Source organism: Diabrotica undecimpunctata, chromosome 4, assembly GCF_040954645.1.
Source record: "Diabrotica undecimpunctata isolate CICGRU chromosome 4, icDiaUnde3, whole genome shotgun sequence".
Taxonomy (NCBI): Eukaryota; Metazoa; Arthropoda; class Insecta; order Coleoptera; family Chrysomelidae; genus Diabrotica; species Diabrotica undecimpunctata.
In genome coordinates, this window is record NC_092806.1 from 15,822,619 (window position 1) to 15,841,150 (window position 18,532).

General features: G+C 33.2%; 1 protein-coding gene across 4 annotated transcripts in view; it reads right to left on the reverse strand.

Moving 5' to 3' along the window:
• Positions 1-17,228, reverse strand: part of LOC140439224 (WD repeat-containing protein 47) — a 234,780-nt gene extending 217,552 nt beyond the window's left edge. The window contains exon 1 of one of the 4 annotated variants that reach the window (XM_072529007.1): positions 17,073-17,228. Coding sequence is in view for 2 of the 4 variants with exons in the window: in XM_072529005.1 (XP_072385106.1) it covers positions 6,877-6,944 (68 nt within the window). In the remaining 2 variants the exon portion in view is untranslated. Of the gene's footprint in view, positions 1-6,838; positions 6,856-6,876; positions 7,129-10,490; positions 10,532-17,072 lie in introns of those variants that run through there. The other 3 variants (XM_072529006.1, XM_072529005.1, XM_072529008.1) reach the window with 3 other exon arrangements.
• Between the last annotated feature and the right edge of the window lie 1,304 nt (positions 17,229-18,532).

Genomic DNA, 18,532 nt, shown 5'->3' on the forward strand with positions numbered 1-18,532 from the left:
TGGATATAGTCAGTAATAATCCAAGAGTAAGTATAAATCTGTTGCTAGAATGGTTGGCATTTCAAAAAACATTGTTCACAAGACATTTACGGAACAACTGTTACATCCTTACCATTACCAACGAGTGCAAGATTTACACCAAGGCGATTTACCTCGAAGATTAAGATTTTGTAGATGGTTTCAAAAAAAAATTGCCAGAGAACTCGAATTTCCGTGCAAAGTGTTGTGTGCAGATGAAGCTTGTTTTACGAGAAATGGTGTGTTTAATTTTCACAATTGTCACGTGTGGAGTGATGAAAACCCGTATGATATACGTAGGACAAATTTTCAAAAACAATTTAGTATAAATTTATGGGCTGGGATTATTGGTAATCGTCTGATTGGACCGTACGAACTTCCCAGAAGATTGAATGGAGAATCCTATTTAAATGTTTTGCAGCATGTTCTACCGATACTTCTTGAAGACGTTCCGTTACAAATACGCTCTGAAATGTGGTTTCTTCATGACGGGGCTCCAGCACATTTTACGAGACATATTAAAGATTTCCTCGACATCACTTTTCCTCGTCGTTGAATCGGTAGAAATGGACACGTTCTGTGACCACCCAGAACACCAGAATGCAATGTTATGGACTTTTATTTTTGGGAACATCTAAAATCATTAGTATACGACAACCAGGATGAAATTAAAACAGAAGCTCAATTGCGACAACGAATTTTTGATGCTGCTGAAATAATCAGACATAATTTACATGCTTATAATATTAAGAATAATTGGATTCGTCGAATAAACGCGTGTATCTGTGCAAATGGTGGCCATTTCGAACATTTATTGTAATAATAATTTTCCATGTAAGTAAAAACAGTATTCAAACTTTAATTATTAAATATTTAATAAAAACAAATACATGCTTTTTCTCTATCACTGTTATCAGTATCAATACATATTATGCCTAACGATCGATGATTCATGATAGCTGATTTACAGTAATTAACGAAGAATAACAAGGAACGCAAATGGATTAAAATTAATAATTTTTTTTTTTTTTGAAAACGGTTAACTTCATAAAAAAATGTTATAAGACTTTTTTGTTTTAAATGCTGCAATCTGCACATATCGTTTAGGAACGCACTATTTTCCGGGACACCCTGTATATATATATAATGAAGAAACTGATGATAACAATGATGCCTTCTTATCGGAAGAAAACAACTTATTTATTTAGGTATGTAATTATACAGGGATGAGTGCCTTAAGAACCGGAAAATACCGCAAAAGATAGAAAACATAATACGTTGTGAAATAAAAAGAGATGAAAGTAGTAGAGGTGAGAAATTATCGGTATAAACCTATAATTTACTTTACATTATATTAGAATTATCGAAAATTTCCCACCTTTAGACGTTAGCTTATGAGCTGGTTGACTTCAGTCATAGTAATACGTATCACGTAATGTAAGTAAAACCAGTTTAAGTAGGAGTATGTTTTTATCCAAAATTAAAGTATTCATGACAAATAAACTATGATTTGAGACGTCGCATACACTCTTCTCAATACAGAATTATCATAGCTTGTTATTCTGTTTTCGTCAACACAAAATTAATTATCAAATTACTACTAATTAAACTGTTTATTTACATTTGCTTTATTTTTTTCAATTAGTTTTTACTTTATGCGAAATTTAAAAAATGTTAATGTTCGACGTCATACTTGTAATATTATGACTGAAGTCAACTAGGTCATAAGCTAACGTCTAAAGGTGGGAAACTATCGATAGTCCTAATATAATGTAATGTAAATTAGAGGTTTCTATCGATAGTTTCCCACCTCTACTACTTTCATCTCTTTTTATTTCACAACGCATTATGTTTTCTATCTTTTGCGTTATTTTGCCGGTTCTTAAGGCACTCATCACTGTATATTTATATTAGTAATTATAAGTTTATATGACGCTAGTATCCGAAGAAATATATTTATTATTAAATTGTAAGGAAATGTCCTAAACCAATATTTAGTATTTTTATAAAAATTAAAGTGGGTACCTAATATTAACATTTTAGTTTTTTTATATATTAAAGTAATTTTATATTCTCCGTCACTGAGGAGTTCAGTTATTGCTTAATAACTTAGGGTTTGTTCATTTGCATTTTATGGATCAATTATTACGTTTTTTGTGCGTTGATCAACCCTGTATTTAGACTTTTGCTATAAAATTTGTGCTATCAATAATTTTTAAATGTACTATAGAGCCTTTCCTTCTTAAACCCCTGTGGTGTTCATTACTTGGTTTACCGCTTACCAAAATTATGCATAACTCAAGGCGCTATATTTGTGAATGTACCTTACGTTTTTACATTACATAATTTAATTAATTATACTTAATAGGTGGCTAACTAACAAATTGTTATTTGTTTCTTCAGCACCCATTGGGAATAAATAAATACATTAGTCAATATAGAGTTACAAGTATTTAACATCTGTTACATAAATCTTTTAATTCCGTTAGTTTAAATTTTTAGTTTACTTTCTATTGTGGAAATATTCATAAAATGTAGCATCTGTTAGAATATGACATACTTAGTGTGATGTAGACGAACGAGGAAATTAATAACTACTAATAAAAACAATTATATCTCAAGTAGTTTCTTAATTTGATAAATGTCATAAAAATGTAATTATTAACACGAATCGGTTACTAAATAAGCTGTTATTTCGATTCGTCATGTGCTATTTGGTATGGAAAGGGTATCGACCAGGCATTCTAAAATAAACAAAAGGTTGTAAGAAATGTATTTCCGGAAGAGATATTGTTATTTCTGCTACGCGAAAACATTGTTTATCATTAATTGTTAATGGTTAAATTACACCAATACCAATGTCTCAAAAGTTTATAAAATGAAGGAAAACAGTCTGAAGAAATGAAAATAATAATTTCTTTTTTTTTTTTCAACCCACATTTACCCACCCTGGTTTCTTCATTAAAATTTACGTATCCATTGTTTTCAGTTCGGGTATACAGTGTGTAAAAACCGAATGGAATAAATTCATTATTTAGGTTACTGTACATATTTATAAAAAATCCCGAAACACGTCAAATTTTAATTATAACTTGACATTCTTTAACGTGAAAATGCAACCCGTACCTTCAACCCCCTTAGAATGACAGGTACAACCCCCAATTTTTAAAATAGGAAGTATAGGCTTGTGATATATCGTTTGAAAGGTCTTTTCATTCTCCATTCAAAAATGTTGTCGCTTTCAACTTTATTAAGATTAATTGTAGAACACGAAAAAGTTAATGTTAATGAAGTAGATGTTCAAAATGTTCACCGCGAACGTCTTGGCAACATCCTAATCTCAAATAAAACTGTCTTCTAACATTATTTAACATAACAGGCGTGATCGACCTAATCGCAAGAATTATTCGTTCTTTTAAGTCAGTTAAATTAGAAGGTTTAGTTTTGTACACATGGCTCTTCACATATCCCCATAAAAAGAAATCTAATAATGTAATATCAGGTGATCACGCTGGCCATTCAATCGATCCTAGCCTCCCTATCCACCGATTGGGAAATATTGTATCGAGGTACTGCTGGACATTAAGTTGGTAATGTGGTGGTGCTCCATCCTGCTGAAACCATATCATATTCGCTGGAACTTGAGGGTTTCCTGGATCAGGATATAAATTTGACAACGTTGGAATGACATCATTTTGAAGTAGTGCCAAATAATTGTTGCCATTCAAATTGCCCTCAATGAAAAAGGGACCAATGATATTGTTTCCTACAATCCCTGCCTAAACATTAACCTTTTGAGAGTATTGAGTATGTTCTTCTCTCATCCAGTGAAGATTTTCCGTGGCCCAGTAGCGGCAATTTTGCCGATTAGCATGACCGTTAAGTGAAAAAGTACACATATCAGAAAACATAACGTCTTCTAATTGGATAATATTGTTATCCAACATGTCCATCATTTGCTCACAAAAAAAAAGTTCTCCTCTCAAAATCGTCTTCCATGAGCTCCTGAGTAGGTATCATCTTATAGGGATGCAATTTATTTTCTTTTAATATGTTTACTATCGATGTATGGCTAGCATTGAATGTGCACTCGTAAGTGAATGGGATATTTTCGGTCAATTTGGAGATAAAAAAGACAAGAGTTGTGCTACTTTATCTATTTATTGAAGACGTTTCGCCCAATGTTCATTGGGCATCATCAGTTCATCTAAAAGAGTATTATAAGCGATACATCTATATGAAAAACAATTAAGTAAATGATCTTACCTTTAAAAGATCTGTAGCATTAAGATGTTATTATTGTGAAGAAACGTCAAAAATTAATATATTAAATAAATCAGCAAAAAATACAGAAACACAGAACGCTGGAAGATTCCCAATTAAAGTAATTTTATATTAATTTTTTAATTTAACTTTTGAAAACATTGATTGATTCTAAAATCTATCAAAAAATGTAATTGTCAATTTTGAAATGTTATATTAACAACGGCAAGGCTAGGGATCTTGACTGTTATGATCATATCATGCAAAATAAAGTATTTGAAAGCTTGAATGTCAGAACTGACAATCAGCTGGTGAGATTTAAGGAAAAGTTTTGTAGATGCCAACATAAATGTTATGATATAATAAAAGAAGTTGAAGAAGAAACCAATAATTTAAAAGTAGAATACGGAAGAATCAATTTTGTAGTATTAGTGCATGGTAAATTTGGCTTAAGTTGCTGTTATCAGTTTTCTTATTTAATGCATTAGGTTGTTTCAAAATATGACACACCTCCATAAACTGTCTCTTATTAAGGTTACGTTCTCTACAGAGAATTCTAACATCATCAAAATTCACAGTATGTTTGGTGTTGATTGCATGTTCTGCAAGGGCACAAGTATGTTTAGAAAGTTTAATGTCACTACGATGTGAAGTAAGGCGTCCTTTAAGGGAACGGCCAGTTTGACCAATATAACATGCATCACATTCAGAACAGGGTATGTGATAGACTACATCCACTTGTTCCAAAAAGGAAAGAGCTGTTTTAATTTTAGAAAATAAGTTCCTGACAGTCTTAGCATTATTGATAGCAATCTTAACCGGGATATTGTTCTGTTTGTACAATTTAATAAGCTTTTCAGTAACATATGGGAAATAGGGTAGTGAAGATTAATGGGTGGTGGAAGTTGCAATGTTAGGAGAAAGTAGAGTACTGTTGTTCATAATATTATTAGAAATCATTCTAAGTTGATCACCATTAGGTAAATCATCAATAGAACTAGAAGACCCAAAACTTGTTGAAAAAAGGTATTTATTTATGAGAGATGTAGGGTAAGAATTGTCAGATAGTATACTTCTGAGTAACAAAAGAGAATCCCTTTAACTAAGTACAAGTTGGTACAGGAAACCTATAGCTAGTAATAGGTTTCTTAACTATCATTCTTGCCATCCGTTCAAATACAAAATAAATCTTATAAAAGCACTCAGCTGTAGGCTACATAGGTTAACACATCCTGATAACAAAAGGGATTCTCTTTTTTTTAAAGGGCACATTTATATATATATATATATATATATATATATATATATATATATATATATATATATACCGGGTGAACCAAAAGTCAGTTAATGGTGGACCAAGCTATCAAAATGCGGGTGGCCTTGTCGGTTCATATTTTTTAAATGAAGCGGTAAAAAATTCTGAAAATTACCAGCTGGAACTTCTTATCCACAGTAATCCACAGTTACAAGGTATTCGATATTTTCAGCAAGACGGCGCACCGCCTCATTACCGATTGCAAGTTCTTGAGTTTCTAAATGACCAGTCCCAGTGTAGTGATTCGATAGGGAGAAGAGGTACAATTGAATGGCCCGCACGTTCGCCAGGTTAGACGCCCTGTGATTTTGCCTTGTGGGGAGTACTTAAATATAAAGTTTTTGTCACCCCAATACGGGATATGCAGCACTTAAAAGACATGATTGCAAAAGAATTTGAAATTCTCCTTTCCAACTTTTAATTCTGTAGAAAGACTTGTTTCACTGTGTATAAGCGTTGCCAAAATTGTATTGATGAAGGTGGTTTACATTTTAAACATAAAATATAAAGCATGCACTTTTTTGTACCTACTTTATTTACAATAAACATTAGGCGTTTTTTACTCCAGTTATTTTTGATATTAATATACAAAACGGTTAACTGACTTTTGGTCCACTCTGTATATATATATATATATATATATATATATATATATATATATATATATATATAGAGTTCAATATTAAAAAGAATAAAGGGATCATTAAATGATTATGATAGCGCCGCAATTAGTTGTTCTAACGAAAACAATTACGTAGAAGAATGATAAATGGGCAATATAAAACTAAAAGAGTACACAAAAAAAGAAACGATACCAGAAATATTACAATATGATGCGTAAAATACCAAAACTTAAAAGAAGTAAAAATAAACACGATATCTCAATAACAAGATTGTTATTGTGGTATAAGCGTAATACTAGAGTAGCAGAAAAGTTGTTTACTAGTTTGTTTAGTAAAAATCAAGATGTCATAAATAAGGGCTTACTTATTTTATTAACAATTATTGATAAAATATTATTGATAAATGATATTATTGATGAAATATTAACAGTTATTGATAAAAAATTAAAAATACATCTTATTTTATTATTTTTAGTATAGTTTTATTTGTAAACTTTTGAATATGGACATTAGGACCATATCCTGAATATGCAACCTTAAGATAATGATAATTAAACAAATAATAATTTTAGTCATATACATATAAATTTAAAAAAAGTTATTATTCGCTACATACTCATATCTATATCTCGGAAAAACATGTCATTGACCAACCTTCCTCTAAAGGAATCCTTCCAAAAGGTTATAGGAATACAAATATCGGTGTGAGTCACAACAACCATGCTACATCTCGAAAACAATCAGCCAAATTTGTGGTATAAGCGACTGCCGTCCACCAACACAGTTAAAACCCACGCACTGATACTTACAATCAGATCAACAATCGCGCAAGAAACCGACCTTCCGCACACGCACTCACGTATATCATCGACGTCGTCTTCAAAGGTGTTCGCTACTACACCGCACTCTCGTGTCTCGATTTACTCGAGTGCATCAAGAATGAAGTTGTGAGAGCTTGCAAGAACACGGCATTGGCTTCGACGCGAAGAAAACGATATCACCTTGCGGAAATACCGTAAGAATTGTTTGCACTGAACATTACCAGATTAGCCGGTAGCTGGATTAATATGGGGAAGCTAACGTTGCCTCCAGTGGCAGTCTAACCTAAGAAACATTTCTTCGTTTTTGAATAAAAATGTATACAAAGTTTTTCCCGGAATATAATATCCCAATTTTATAACCTCCGATAAAAATAAATATCCGTGTATATACACAATAATGTTAATAGAGGGTGTAGGGGTTGTGTTGTAGAGTTATAGATTTCATAGAGACGGCCACGTCGAGCGTCAATATTTTCTGAATGTGTCAATCTTTCCTCGAAATTGTTTATTCAAATTTCCAGAGTACCTACTAAAAGCTGTTTCTTTTGAATCATTTTGGTCGTACCTGCTATTGGTGTAGTTAAACTGGTAAACAATTAACAACCCTAATATACAAACTAGACATCCAGAGAGGTATAACCTAGACCTCATAATACAGGGTAAGATCGCCGGAAGGAGAGGCCCAGGCCGGCGAAGAACATCCTGGCTCCGAAATCTCAGAGAATGGTATCAAGAGACCACCGCTAATTTATTTAGAGCCGCCGTAAACAAAGTTATTATTGCCAATATGATCGCCAACGTTCGATAATCGGACAGGATACTAAAAGAAGAAGAAATATACAAACAAAATGAAACATTCTTGATGAAAGCAGATGAAAGCTTAAGAAAAACATATATCGAGGTTTGCTACGATGAGACATTTTATGATAGGGGTTTTACACGAATGCAAAAAATAAATCTTACCTTATTGCATGGGTGCAAGAATCAGCAGGGGCTCCAATGACTTCTCTGAGCCCTTCCTGCCGTTCTGAACGTCTAATCCTTTAGTAACCTTGTGGCCTAACAGAAAGCCACAAGTCTCTTTAAAGGTAACTCCCTCATTTGGCTCGGTTGCATAAAAACCGAACCCAGGATCTGCCACCTCCGATGAGCCACTGCTGGGCACTTCCAGAGGACATGTGAGGAGGTTTCCCCCTCCTCATTACAAAGATGGCACCGTAGGCCATCCGCCAATCCAAACAGATAAACGTGCTGCCTGAGTCTACAGTGGCCGGTAAGGCCTCCTTCACAACTGGCCCAGGAGTCCTCGAACTGTCGCTGGTTAGAATCTTCGTAGTTTGAACCACGAGAATTCTCTCCAGTGGAGTTGTAGAATAAGGACGGTTCAGGTAGGCCATCTTCGGATGACTTGTTGATACCGCGAGTGTCCGTTGTACTTACTTGAATTTAGATTGGGAAAAATATCTTAATGGAACACTACATTCTCTATTTTCAAGCAACGAAACTATTTTAACCAAACTATAACAATTGAACAAAATAACATTTGAACAAAATAACTAAAAAAATATTACCTTTTCTTATTTTGTGACAGTCTTTCTTAAAAATTAAATCTGACCTTTTTTTACATTCATTTTGAATTTTGTAACTTGGCGGTCATTGAAGGCATTTCCTGAAGTTCTGACGTATCTCCAGGTACAGAATATCCACAGAAGAAGCTCTTTGAGACTACCCCGACCAGTACTGAAGGGCACTCCAATCACAGGTTTGAGTCCTACCGGCAGAGTATAAGAGCCGTTGTGCCAGGGCGTCAGCCTATTCGTTCCCTTCCGCGCTTGTGTGTCCCGGTACCCACACCAAATGAACCCTATTGGTCCGCGTAATATCAGCAAGTGCTCTCTTGCACTCAAGAACCAGCTTAGACCTGACTTTGGGCGCTTCCAAAGCCCTTAGCACTGCTTGACTGTCAGAGCAGATAGATATAGTCCTGCCTGAACAAGCCCTATCTATTATCTCTTTAGCACATACCAGGATGGCAAAGATCTTTGCCTGAAAGACTGATGCATGGGAGCCGAGAGCCTGGCCAGATTCAAATCAGATTCAAGGCCCAGAACAAGGTTCATTGATAACATCGAGGAAAATATGAGAAATATGGGAATACGTGCTTGGCAGAAGAAGGCGATGGATAAGGAGGACTAGAGAGAAATTCTTCAGGAGGCTAGGACCCACAATGGCTGGCGTTAGATTTTAATATAATGTATTTTTTTTTAAATAGAAATAATAAATACATAATAAAATTACTTTATTCAATTTTAAAAATATTATTTTAAGTTTAAAAATACATTAAATACTTTAATTATTTGAATAAGAAGAAAGATGGCGGATGGTAATGTTGATGAACATGGTAAAAGAAAAAGCAAAGAGGAGATAGACATATTTAGCAGGAGCAGAAAAACGAGCCGAACACCAGACAGGTCGAAACCATCAACGAATGAAACAAGCAGCCAGAACGAAATGATGGAACTAATGAGACAATTAGCAAGCGATAATAAAAAGAAAAACAAGGACCTAGAAGATATAAAAAATACAATGGGTAAATGGAAAACACAGGAAAACTATTCCAAGCACTAAATAGAGGATTCCTTAATAACAAAGACCAAGATGACAATATACAAAACAATATATAGACCTACAGTGACATATGGAGCAGAAAATTGGATATTAAACAAAAGACATCAGAGCAGAATTCAGGCAGCCGAGATGAAATACCTCAGAAGAACGATCGGAGTAAAAAGAACTGATAGAATCAGAAATAAGAGAAAGACTCAAAATCAAACCGATACTCGACTCAATCAAGCAGAAAAAATTGCCATGGTTGGGACATCTAACATGGATGGACAATAATAGACAAGTAAAAAGAGTGTGGGACGCCAAACCAGTAGGCAAGAACAGAAGAGGAAGACCCATTAAAGAATGGAACAGTGACATCTCGCAGATACTGCCGAGTAAGGGTAAGACTTGGCAGGAAGCAACACAGATGGCATCCAATAGGAAGGAATGGAGAAAGTTCGTTAAGAGCTAGGACACCTCAGAAGACTGTAAAATATTGTAATTTAATGAATTGTATTATAAACGGCCCAACACCGAAAGGTACAAATGGGTCTACTGATTAAGTAAAGTAAGTAAGTAAAAATACAGAAAACATAGTATGAAGTTTCGCGCTAGTCTACAGCTACAGTACCACCTACTGTACCACCTATTTTTATTATCGCTAATGACAACACAAGATTAACATATTTTGTATCATTCACGATAAACAATGTAAAATGTCAAGCTTCTATTAACAAAATATAAACATAATTTAAAAACAAAAGACTTTAATACAGTAGCAGTTTTGATTGAACTTCCCTCTACTCAACAACATAAATGAAAAGATGCAGACTTACTTACTTATTGCATTGACAAATCTCTTTCATATTTATTAATTTTGAAATTGCACATTCATAATACTAAGACATCAAACACACTCACTACAATAGTATTATTAAATCTACAATGGCATAAAGTCAATACAATAAATAATTGTAAGTACTTGGTAAACTGTATTACAAATATGGGTAGTATAACTGGACTAACTCTACAGTTGTTTATTTCTGTTTCATAATTGAACATTCAAGAAGCTTATAACCTACATGTCTATAAATGATACCTTTAAATATTAATGTAAATAGATTATTTCAGAAATAAATATACAGGGTGTTTCAAATAGATCGCATGCTAAATATGTATACGTCGTAGGCAATCGGTGTACACGTCATCCGGTGAAAAGCCCAGTCATTACACGTATTGCCGACAAACGCTGTATTACAATCATTATTACTTTCTTCTTCTTCTTCATGTGCCTTGTCCGTTCCGAACGTTGGCAATCAACATGGCTATTCTAACTTTGTTTACGGCAGATCTGAATAGTTCAGCAGATGACAATCCGAACCATTGCCGCAAGTTTTGGAGCCACGAGTGTCTTCTCCTCCCTGGACCCCTTCTGCTGTCTATTTTCCCTTGAACGATCAGTTGTAGTACTCTATATTTATTATGTCTCATAACGTGACCCAAGTATTCCAACTTTCTTTTCTTTATACTTATTCCTACCTCTCTCTCTTTACCTATCCGGCGTAGTACCTCTTCGTTGGTCACGTGCTCAGTCCAGGATATACGTAATATACGTCGGTAAGCCCACATTTCGAAGGCCTCTACTTTTTTCATCAATGTTGCGGTCATTGTCCACGCCTCCATTCCATATAACAAAACCGGGAATACATAACATTTCAGAAGTCGAATTTTGAGAGGTAGGATGAGGCTTTTAGAGGTGAAAATTTGCTTCATGCTAGTGAACGATGCTCTTGCCTTTTCTACTCTTATACGTATTTCCTTCGCTTGATCCCAATTTGAGTTAACTGTTGTTTCCAAGTAGATGTACGAATCCACGTGTTCAATTCTTTCATTGTCTAATATCAGTTGCTGTGGTGGTTGTTGAGTTTTGCTTACTAACATCCATTTGGTTTTTGTGATATTTAGTCTGAGTCCGTATTGTGCACTTGTTTTTTGTATCTTACTCATTAGGCAACTCAGTTCCTCCATGCTACTTGCTAGAATCACAGTGTCATCAGCATACCTTATGTTATTAATTATTTCTCCATTTATCGTTATGCCTTCTGTGCTTTCCTCCAGCGCTGTCTTAAATACTTCTTCTGAGTATATATTAAAGACAATAGGAGACAAGATACAGCCCTGTCGTACCCCTTTCTTGATCTCAATTTTATTGGTCAATGTAGATCCTACTTTCACTTTAGCTGTTTGGCCCCAATAGAGACTCGCTATTGTTCGAATGTCTCTGTAGTCGACTCCGATCTTATGGAGAACTTCAATTATCTTTTCGTGCTTTACGTTATCGAATGCTTTTGCGTAGTCTATAAAGCATATGTACACGTCTTTGTTCACATCTCTGCAGCGCTGGATGAGTACCTGTAGACTAAAAAGTGCTTCTCTTGTCCCAAGAGAATTCCGAAATCCAAACTGCGAATCTCCAATGTTATCCTCGCATTTTTTGCTTATTCTGTTGTAAATAACCTTGGTGTATGCCTTCGAAATGTGGTTAATTAGACTTATCATCCGATGTTGATCAGATTGATTAATTGATTATTACTTTGTTGGACTGAAATTATGCGCGATTTCACGGACTGCCGTCTATGCTTTAGGCAAACGGTGTTACAGTCCGAATGATCAAAAGTTACAGCCTCTGACGGTTGTATGTTCAGTCATTTATTAAACAATTGCAGTTAACTGAGTCATTAGTCCAGTCAATCTGGAGACAAAAAAACCCGAAACAGAAAAGAATGTTAGCAGGATAATGAAAATTATTACTTGGTAGTTTGATGAACATAGTTAAGTAAAATTAAATATAGATAAAGAAAAGAAAAAAAAATAAGAAAAACGCATCAAAATAATGTTTTTTTTTTAATCAAATAATGAATGAATTCTGATGGTAATACCAACTACATTATTTCGTTAACATGTTCTGTTACCTATTTTATTATTTATTGCACATATTGCACACATAATTGCACATATTTTTGTTTTTAAAGCACACATAGCGATTCGTTTGGCATTGTTTCTTCGAAGGTTTGCAAGAGCACCACATATATCTCTGATCATGACGCAATGAGACTGCAGCGACAGCTTCTCGTACAGAAATATATTTATCCGGCACTTGTGCTATGTTTAAAAACTGACTATCTGCTGTAACAATATCCGCACGATTATACCAACCTTGAATTTTACCGACTGCAGTTCCTAGCTGAAAAACTTCATTTTTGTAGTCAACAATCACACATAGTGAATTTTTCATGTCGCTTGGGCCACGATCAATTTTTAGAGTCTCCAATTTTTAAAGGTGGCAATTTTTTAGCAGTGTTTGTCAGCATTTTCTCAGCAGCTCTTTTCTGTCCCAAATGGCATTCGTTTCTGTCTCTCGCAATAGATGTTTGAATAGAACATAATACGCACGATATATTTCTGTCATTTTCACAGTTAACACACATTACGATTTCTTGCGTTTCGTTGATATTTTCATATAGATCAGGCAAAGGTTCAGAAGCAGCTGCAGAATTGGCGGATTCATCAATTACTTCTATTATTATATTTGGTTCCTGCAATTGTGTCGATTGCCTCTTCCGGTCTTTGAATATCGCCTTGCTTTTCCATATCGAGAAATATTTCAAATTGTTGTTGCTCTTGTTCTTCTGGTGTAGTATCATTCAAATCGGTAGCATGGTAATCAGGTTCTTCTTTACGTTCTCTTTCTGGGAACTTTAACAGTATTTCATTAAGGTCTTCTTCAGTGTGTAAACTCTTAATAATCTCGTTTAATACCGTTGTGGACGATAACGCAATCTTTGGTTTAGTACCAAATAAAGTTTTGTATGGACTATGTTTTTTTTTAAACTGAACAAAATAGCAGCCGATGGACCAGTTGGTGGATTTATTATCAATCATCTACGAACGCATTAAATTTTCTACATCTTGTCGTGGTCGCTCATGGATCATTTTCAGTTCCGGCCATAGTTTTACTAACTCGTTAATTACACTGTATACGAACTCGCGGCCATTTTCACTTTGGAGGACAGCAGGTGCATCAAATTTAAGAAAAATTTTTAGTAATTCCGAATCCACTTCAATACATTGCTTCGATTTCAATGGGCGTAGACAGCAGACAGCCCGAGAGCAAAATTATCTTGAAATTATAGGCTTGGTTACAACATTTGCATGTTTCTTAGCCTTTTTCAGGTGACAAACTTCACAAGAGCTTAAAAATAATTCTATAATTGGTTGTGAAATGTGATATATTTCAGATCAAATATCATTTTATCTCTAGATCCATGTCCGATAGAAATATGCAAAGATTATAATATGTCAAACAAATCTTCATATGGAGTAAAGTATATAATGTTTTTACTATCTTCTAACCTTTTCTTAATTATGACTTGTTTGTGTTCACCTCTAATGTATCATATAGGGATAATAAGTGATACTGCCTTCGGGATTTTTTGCCACTGGTTTGCTTGGTGAGCAAAATTTCCCGTGCAACCTAAAATAATGTTGTTTTTATTCTCGTTTTATTGGGACTAATAAGTTCCCTGATTATTGTTGTGTTTTTTATTGACGTTATTCAGCTTTATAATTTGGCTTACTTCTTTTTGGTGGACTCTGTCAAACACTTTTGTGAGATCCACAAAACCCAGGAAAAGGAGTTTGTTGAACACTATGGAGTTCTCTTTTAGTTGCGTAATATAAAGATTGCATCAGTGGTAGATCTAAGGGTCCAGAATCCTGAATCTAAGTGTCAACTTCTGTGACAAGATTTTTGTTAACAATTTTGATGTAGACTAGAGTAGCGTATTTCCTCTGTAATTATGTTGGTCAGTTTTTAGTCATTTTTTATATTTTGGTATTGTTATGCTTGTTTTCCATTCCTCTGGTATTTTACTATATCTTATTTTTTATTTTAAATATCTTTATCTTTTCTGTCACCATCTCTGGGCTACCATACTTAATAAACTTGTTAAGGATATACTCAGTTCCTGAAGATATTCTGAGATTTATTAAATGCCCGGTCGTTATTAATATCTTCATCAATACCTACATTACTTCAGTCGTGTTCTTCAGTGTATAAATGGTGTCATTGTACAGATTATTGAAGTAGTCTGTCCAGATTTCAGGTTTTATGTTTGTTTGTATTTCCTCATTTATTTTCTTCTTCCTTCCTCTTAGCATATTCCATACCTCCTTTTGACCTACATACATGTCATTCTCCATTTCTACCGAGAATTTTTCCCAATATGTTTGCTTTAGTTTCTGTATCCCCCAGTTCACTCTGTATCTAACATATTTGTAAATTTTGCATGTCTCAGGGTTTTTGTTGCTCATTTATCTTACATAGGCATCTCAGTTTTTCTTAGATGCTATCTTGACTTCATATATAAACCATGGTTTATTGTTTTTTAGCCTGTTTGTGTATATTGTTCTTTGTCCTATTGGCACAACTTATAATATTAGTTTTTAGTTTTCTCCAGAATTTTTCACCTCTGTCTATTTCTGTTATGCAGTTCTGGGATATCTTTTATTTCATTCGTCCCTGGTAGAGGATTATAGTGCTCTCATTTTCTAGAGATTCTACATTAAATTTGGTTATATAATTTGGTTTCTTTTTTCTTGTGGATCTATATGCGATAATTCAAGTGTTGTATAAGATCAAATTATGTTGTGTGATACCGTACAGCATGATCCTGGCCTCTTAGTATAGTTATTGGTTTTATTAACATTGCCTTCAACGAGTCTTCAAGTAGAAATTTCTGAACTTTGACAGTTGATAGCGGCCATATTGTCAAAGCCACATCTGTCAAAAATGTTTTAAGTATCTCAGAAATGGTTTAAACAATTTATATAAATTTTGATTTGTGAGGGCTTTCTGTATTTTTCATGTAATATTCCCTATACCTAAATAAATTTCTATTATAACTGCTGAAGTCAAAATAATACATTAATATGTCTATGATTGAATCAACTTCTTTAAGTTGAATAAATTTTAATAATACATGCCCTAACAGAAATCCTGTAACAAGGTCTATCGCCAATACATTAGTAAAAAAGTTTAACCAAATTGGGGCAGTAAAAGGTTTATACAAATCATGGCTCAGCAAACTGGCAAGAACTGAAGACAAAACTTTGGATATTTGTGTAGTGTTAAGAAAGTCTATGCATTTAATTGGTAAACAAATAGAGAACTTGTTTCATTGAAAATATTGTTTGTTGACTTAAAACAACAAACCATGCAATCCCAAAAATTGCAATGCATTTTGCAACACACTTGACTGCCTAATTCCTCTTCTTCTCTGGTATAACTTTATTTTCCAATAAATTGAAATATACTGGACCATAAGTTTTGTTCAATTAAAAAAAGTCCAATGATTTTGTCACCTTTTATTCAAGCCCATACATTACGTTTTTCTGGATACTGTGTGTATTAGGATTATGATGTGACCAGTATTTACAATTATGCTGAGTTATGTTGCTGTTAATAATAAAAGTGGAGTCATCAGAAAACAGAACATTATTTAAAAAATTTGGATCATTTGGATTGTAACATTTTCCCATAATTATGCCTGCCAAATCTACATGTATATCAAAATCAAGTTGGACATTTGTGTAGTACTTAAGTGTGGATTGTCGTCTAGCATAGCACAATGATTAATCACTTGATGATTTGTCTTTAGTTGATTCAGTGCTCCTGCATCCTGATTTAAATAAATCTTTTACTGCACCAGTTAAATTGTTTTACCAATTTACTCAGTACATTTTGTTATGAGATTTCGGCTAGGATATTAATTTTTTAGATATTAAGTACATGATTCCTTCTTGTTGATATTTGGTTGATATTATTGCATTTAGGTATAGGGAATATTACATAAAAATTTTCAGTAATTTTTTACAGATTTATATCTCCAGAAAAATGTAAAATATGATAATTTAAAAAAAACACTAAAATAATAATAATAAGATCTGACAGCAGTAATCAGTAGGCTCCATCAAGTATTATAATACCCCTTATTAAGGTCTATGTATTAATTTGACTTTAGATTGTATGATCACTTAATGCTTTTCGTGCCTAAATTCTTCCAGGTAATTTTTATAATCTTACATATCTGATTTTACATAAAAAGTAAGCTTTAGATTTTATAATTGTATCAAGATCAATTGTGACAACACAAATACACTAAAACTAGTGCCAAAAATGCCATAATCCGAAATGTTTACAATGCTACATAAGATATTTAATATGAGCTATAATATTATTTCTAAATAGCTAATGAATAGGTACAAGTTCTAATAACTCATGAAGCAAAAATATTTGGTTAGTCATAATCGATTACGCCGCATCTCCCTTGCCCTTTGCAAATAAAGATATTGTTGACTTACCAGACTATAAAACTTGTTTAATTAAAGCCAGTATTTAACTAGAGAAGACACACTTTCTTTGAGCCATAAACTCATACTTTACATTTAATAAATTCTCAAAACAGTAAACACATAACACAATATTTTGAAGTTTGTGTCTACACTAACCCTGACGTGATCGAAACTTCAGCCAGTTGTCAATACAAAACTATGTCAATTAACACAGAATAATAAACATTTCTTCTAAAAATATTAATACATTTCTATCATAAAAAATTGTTAAGTCGTAAGATATAAGAATTTTATATGATGTTTACAAATTATACACAAATTTATATCGTATATTGCGTCCTTGGAGTAACTTAAAATGAAAAAACTGCATAGTCAAAAAGAAATGAAAAGTTAATATCCTTAGACTATTTCATAAAATTATACCAAAGAAGATAGACGCTTATAGAAGACCAGTTCAAATGGGCGATTTGGTTACGGTTTAAGAGGGTGGCTGCATAAACTCACAGCGTGGTGCCGTGGCCATCGGCTTAAAACTATCTTGAAAATTTCATAATGAAATATGTAGTTAGGGGGAAGTGGGAAAGGAGTACGAACGGGTAACTTTGCATCTACGCCTAAACAAATTTCGATGCCATTGATTTGCAAACTGTCTTTTTTTTTGTTTTTTCACAATAAAATCTTTATTTTCAATATATTAAATTGTTAAATTTTTAATTTTAAAACTTAAAAATGTATGATATTTACAATATTCAAAGTATTTATTTTTTTAATTGTATAACTTTGAATTAAAAATTGGTTTGTTCCAACACAACGAAAAACCGTCACATAACTTTTTATTATACTGTTTTTCTGCCCAGAAATTAACGAAACAATTTTAAAAAATTTCAATTTAAAAAAAAAGTATTCAATGAAACTTTTTACTAAATTATGAAATTTTCCATTTCGCCAAAACTTCCATTTCATCCATAATTTTTCAATAACAACAAAAAGCATTCCTGATTTATTTTTGAAATAACAAAATAAACTTTAACAGTACATTTTAATGAATAGTACCTATATGTGAAAGTTTTTACGCTGTATGGGTACTATTTAATCTTGTTTTAAAATAACAACTAATAGTATCTAAAACATAATTTTCACAATGAATGAATATTGGTGAAATTATTACAATATAGTCTTAAACTGATTTATACTTAAGATTTGTACATATTTCAATTAAAAATTTGAATTATAATAATTTTTCTAAAAAGATTAATTTATTAAAAGTTAAAATAATATTATTTTCTTTAAACAATTTTATAAAACGCAAAAATTTAATCCTATTCTACGACCACGCGGCATCTACATATAAAAATATCTAAAGTTGCATTTATTGCCCCACTCTTTCATATTTTAGAAGCAAACCGCTCCTTAGTGGTACCACGTGCAACACGTGCGTTCCACTCGTCCCACTTTTCTTTATCTATGTC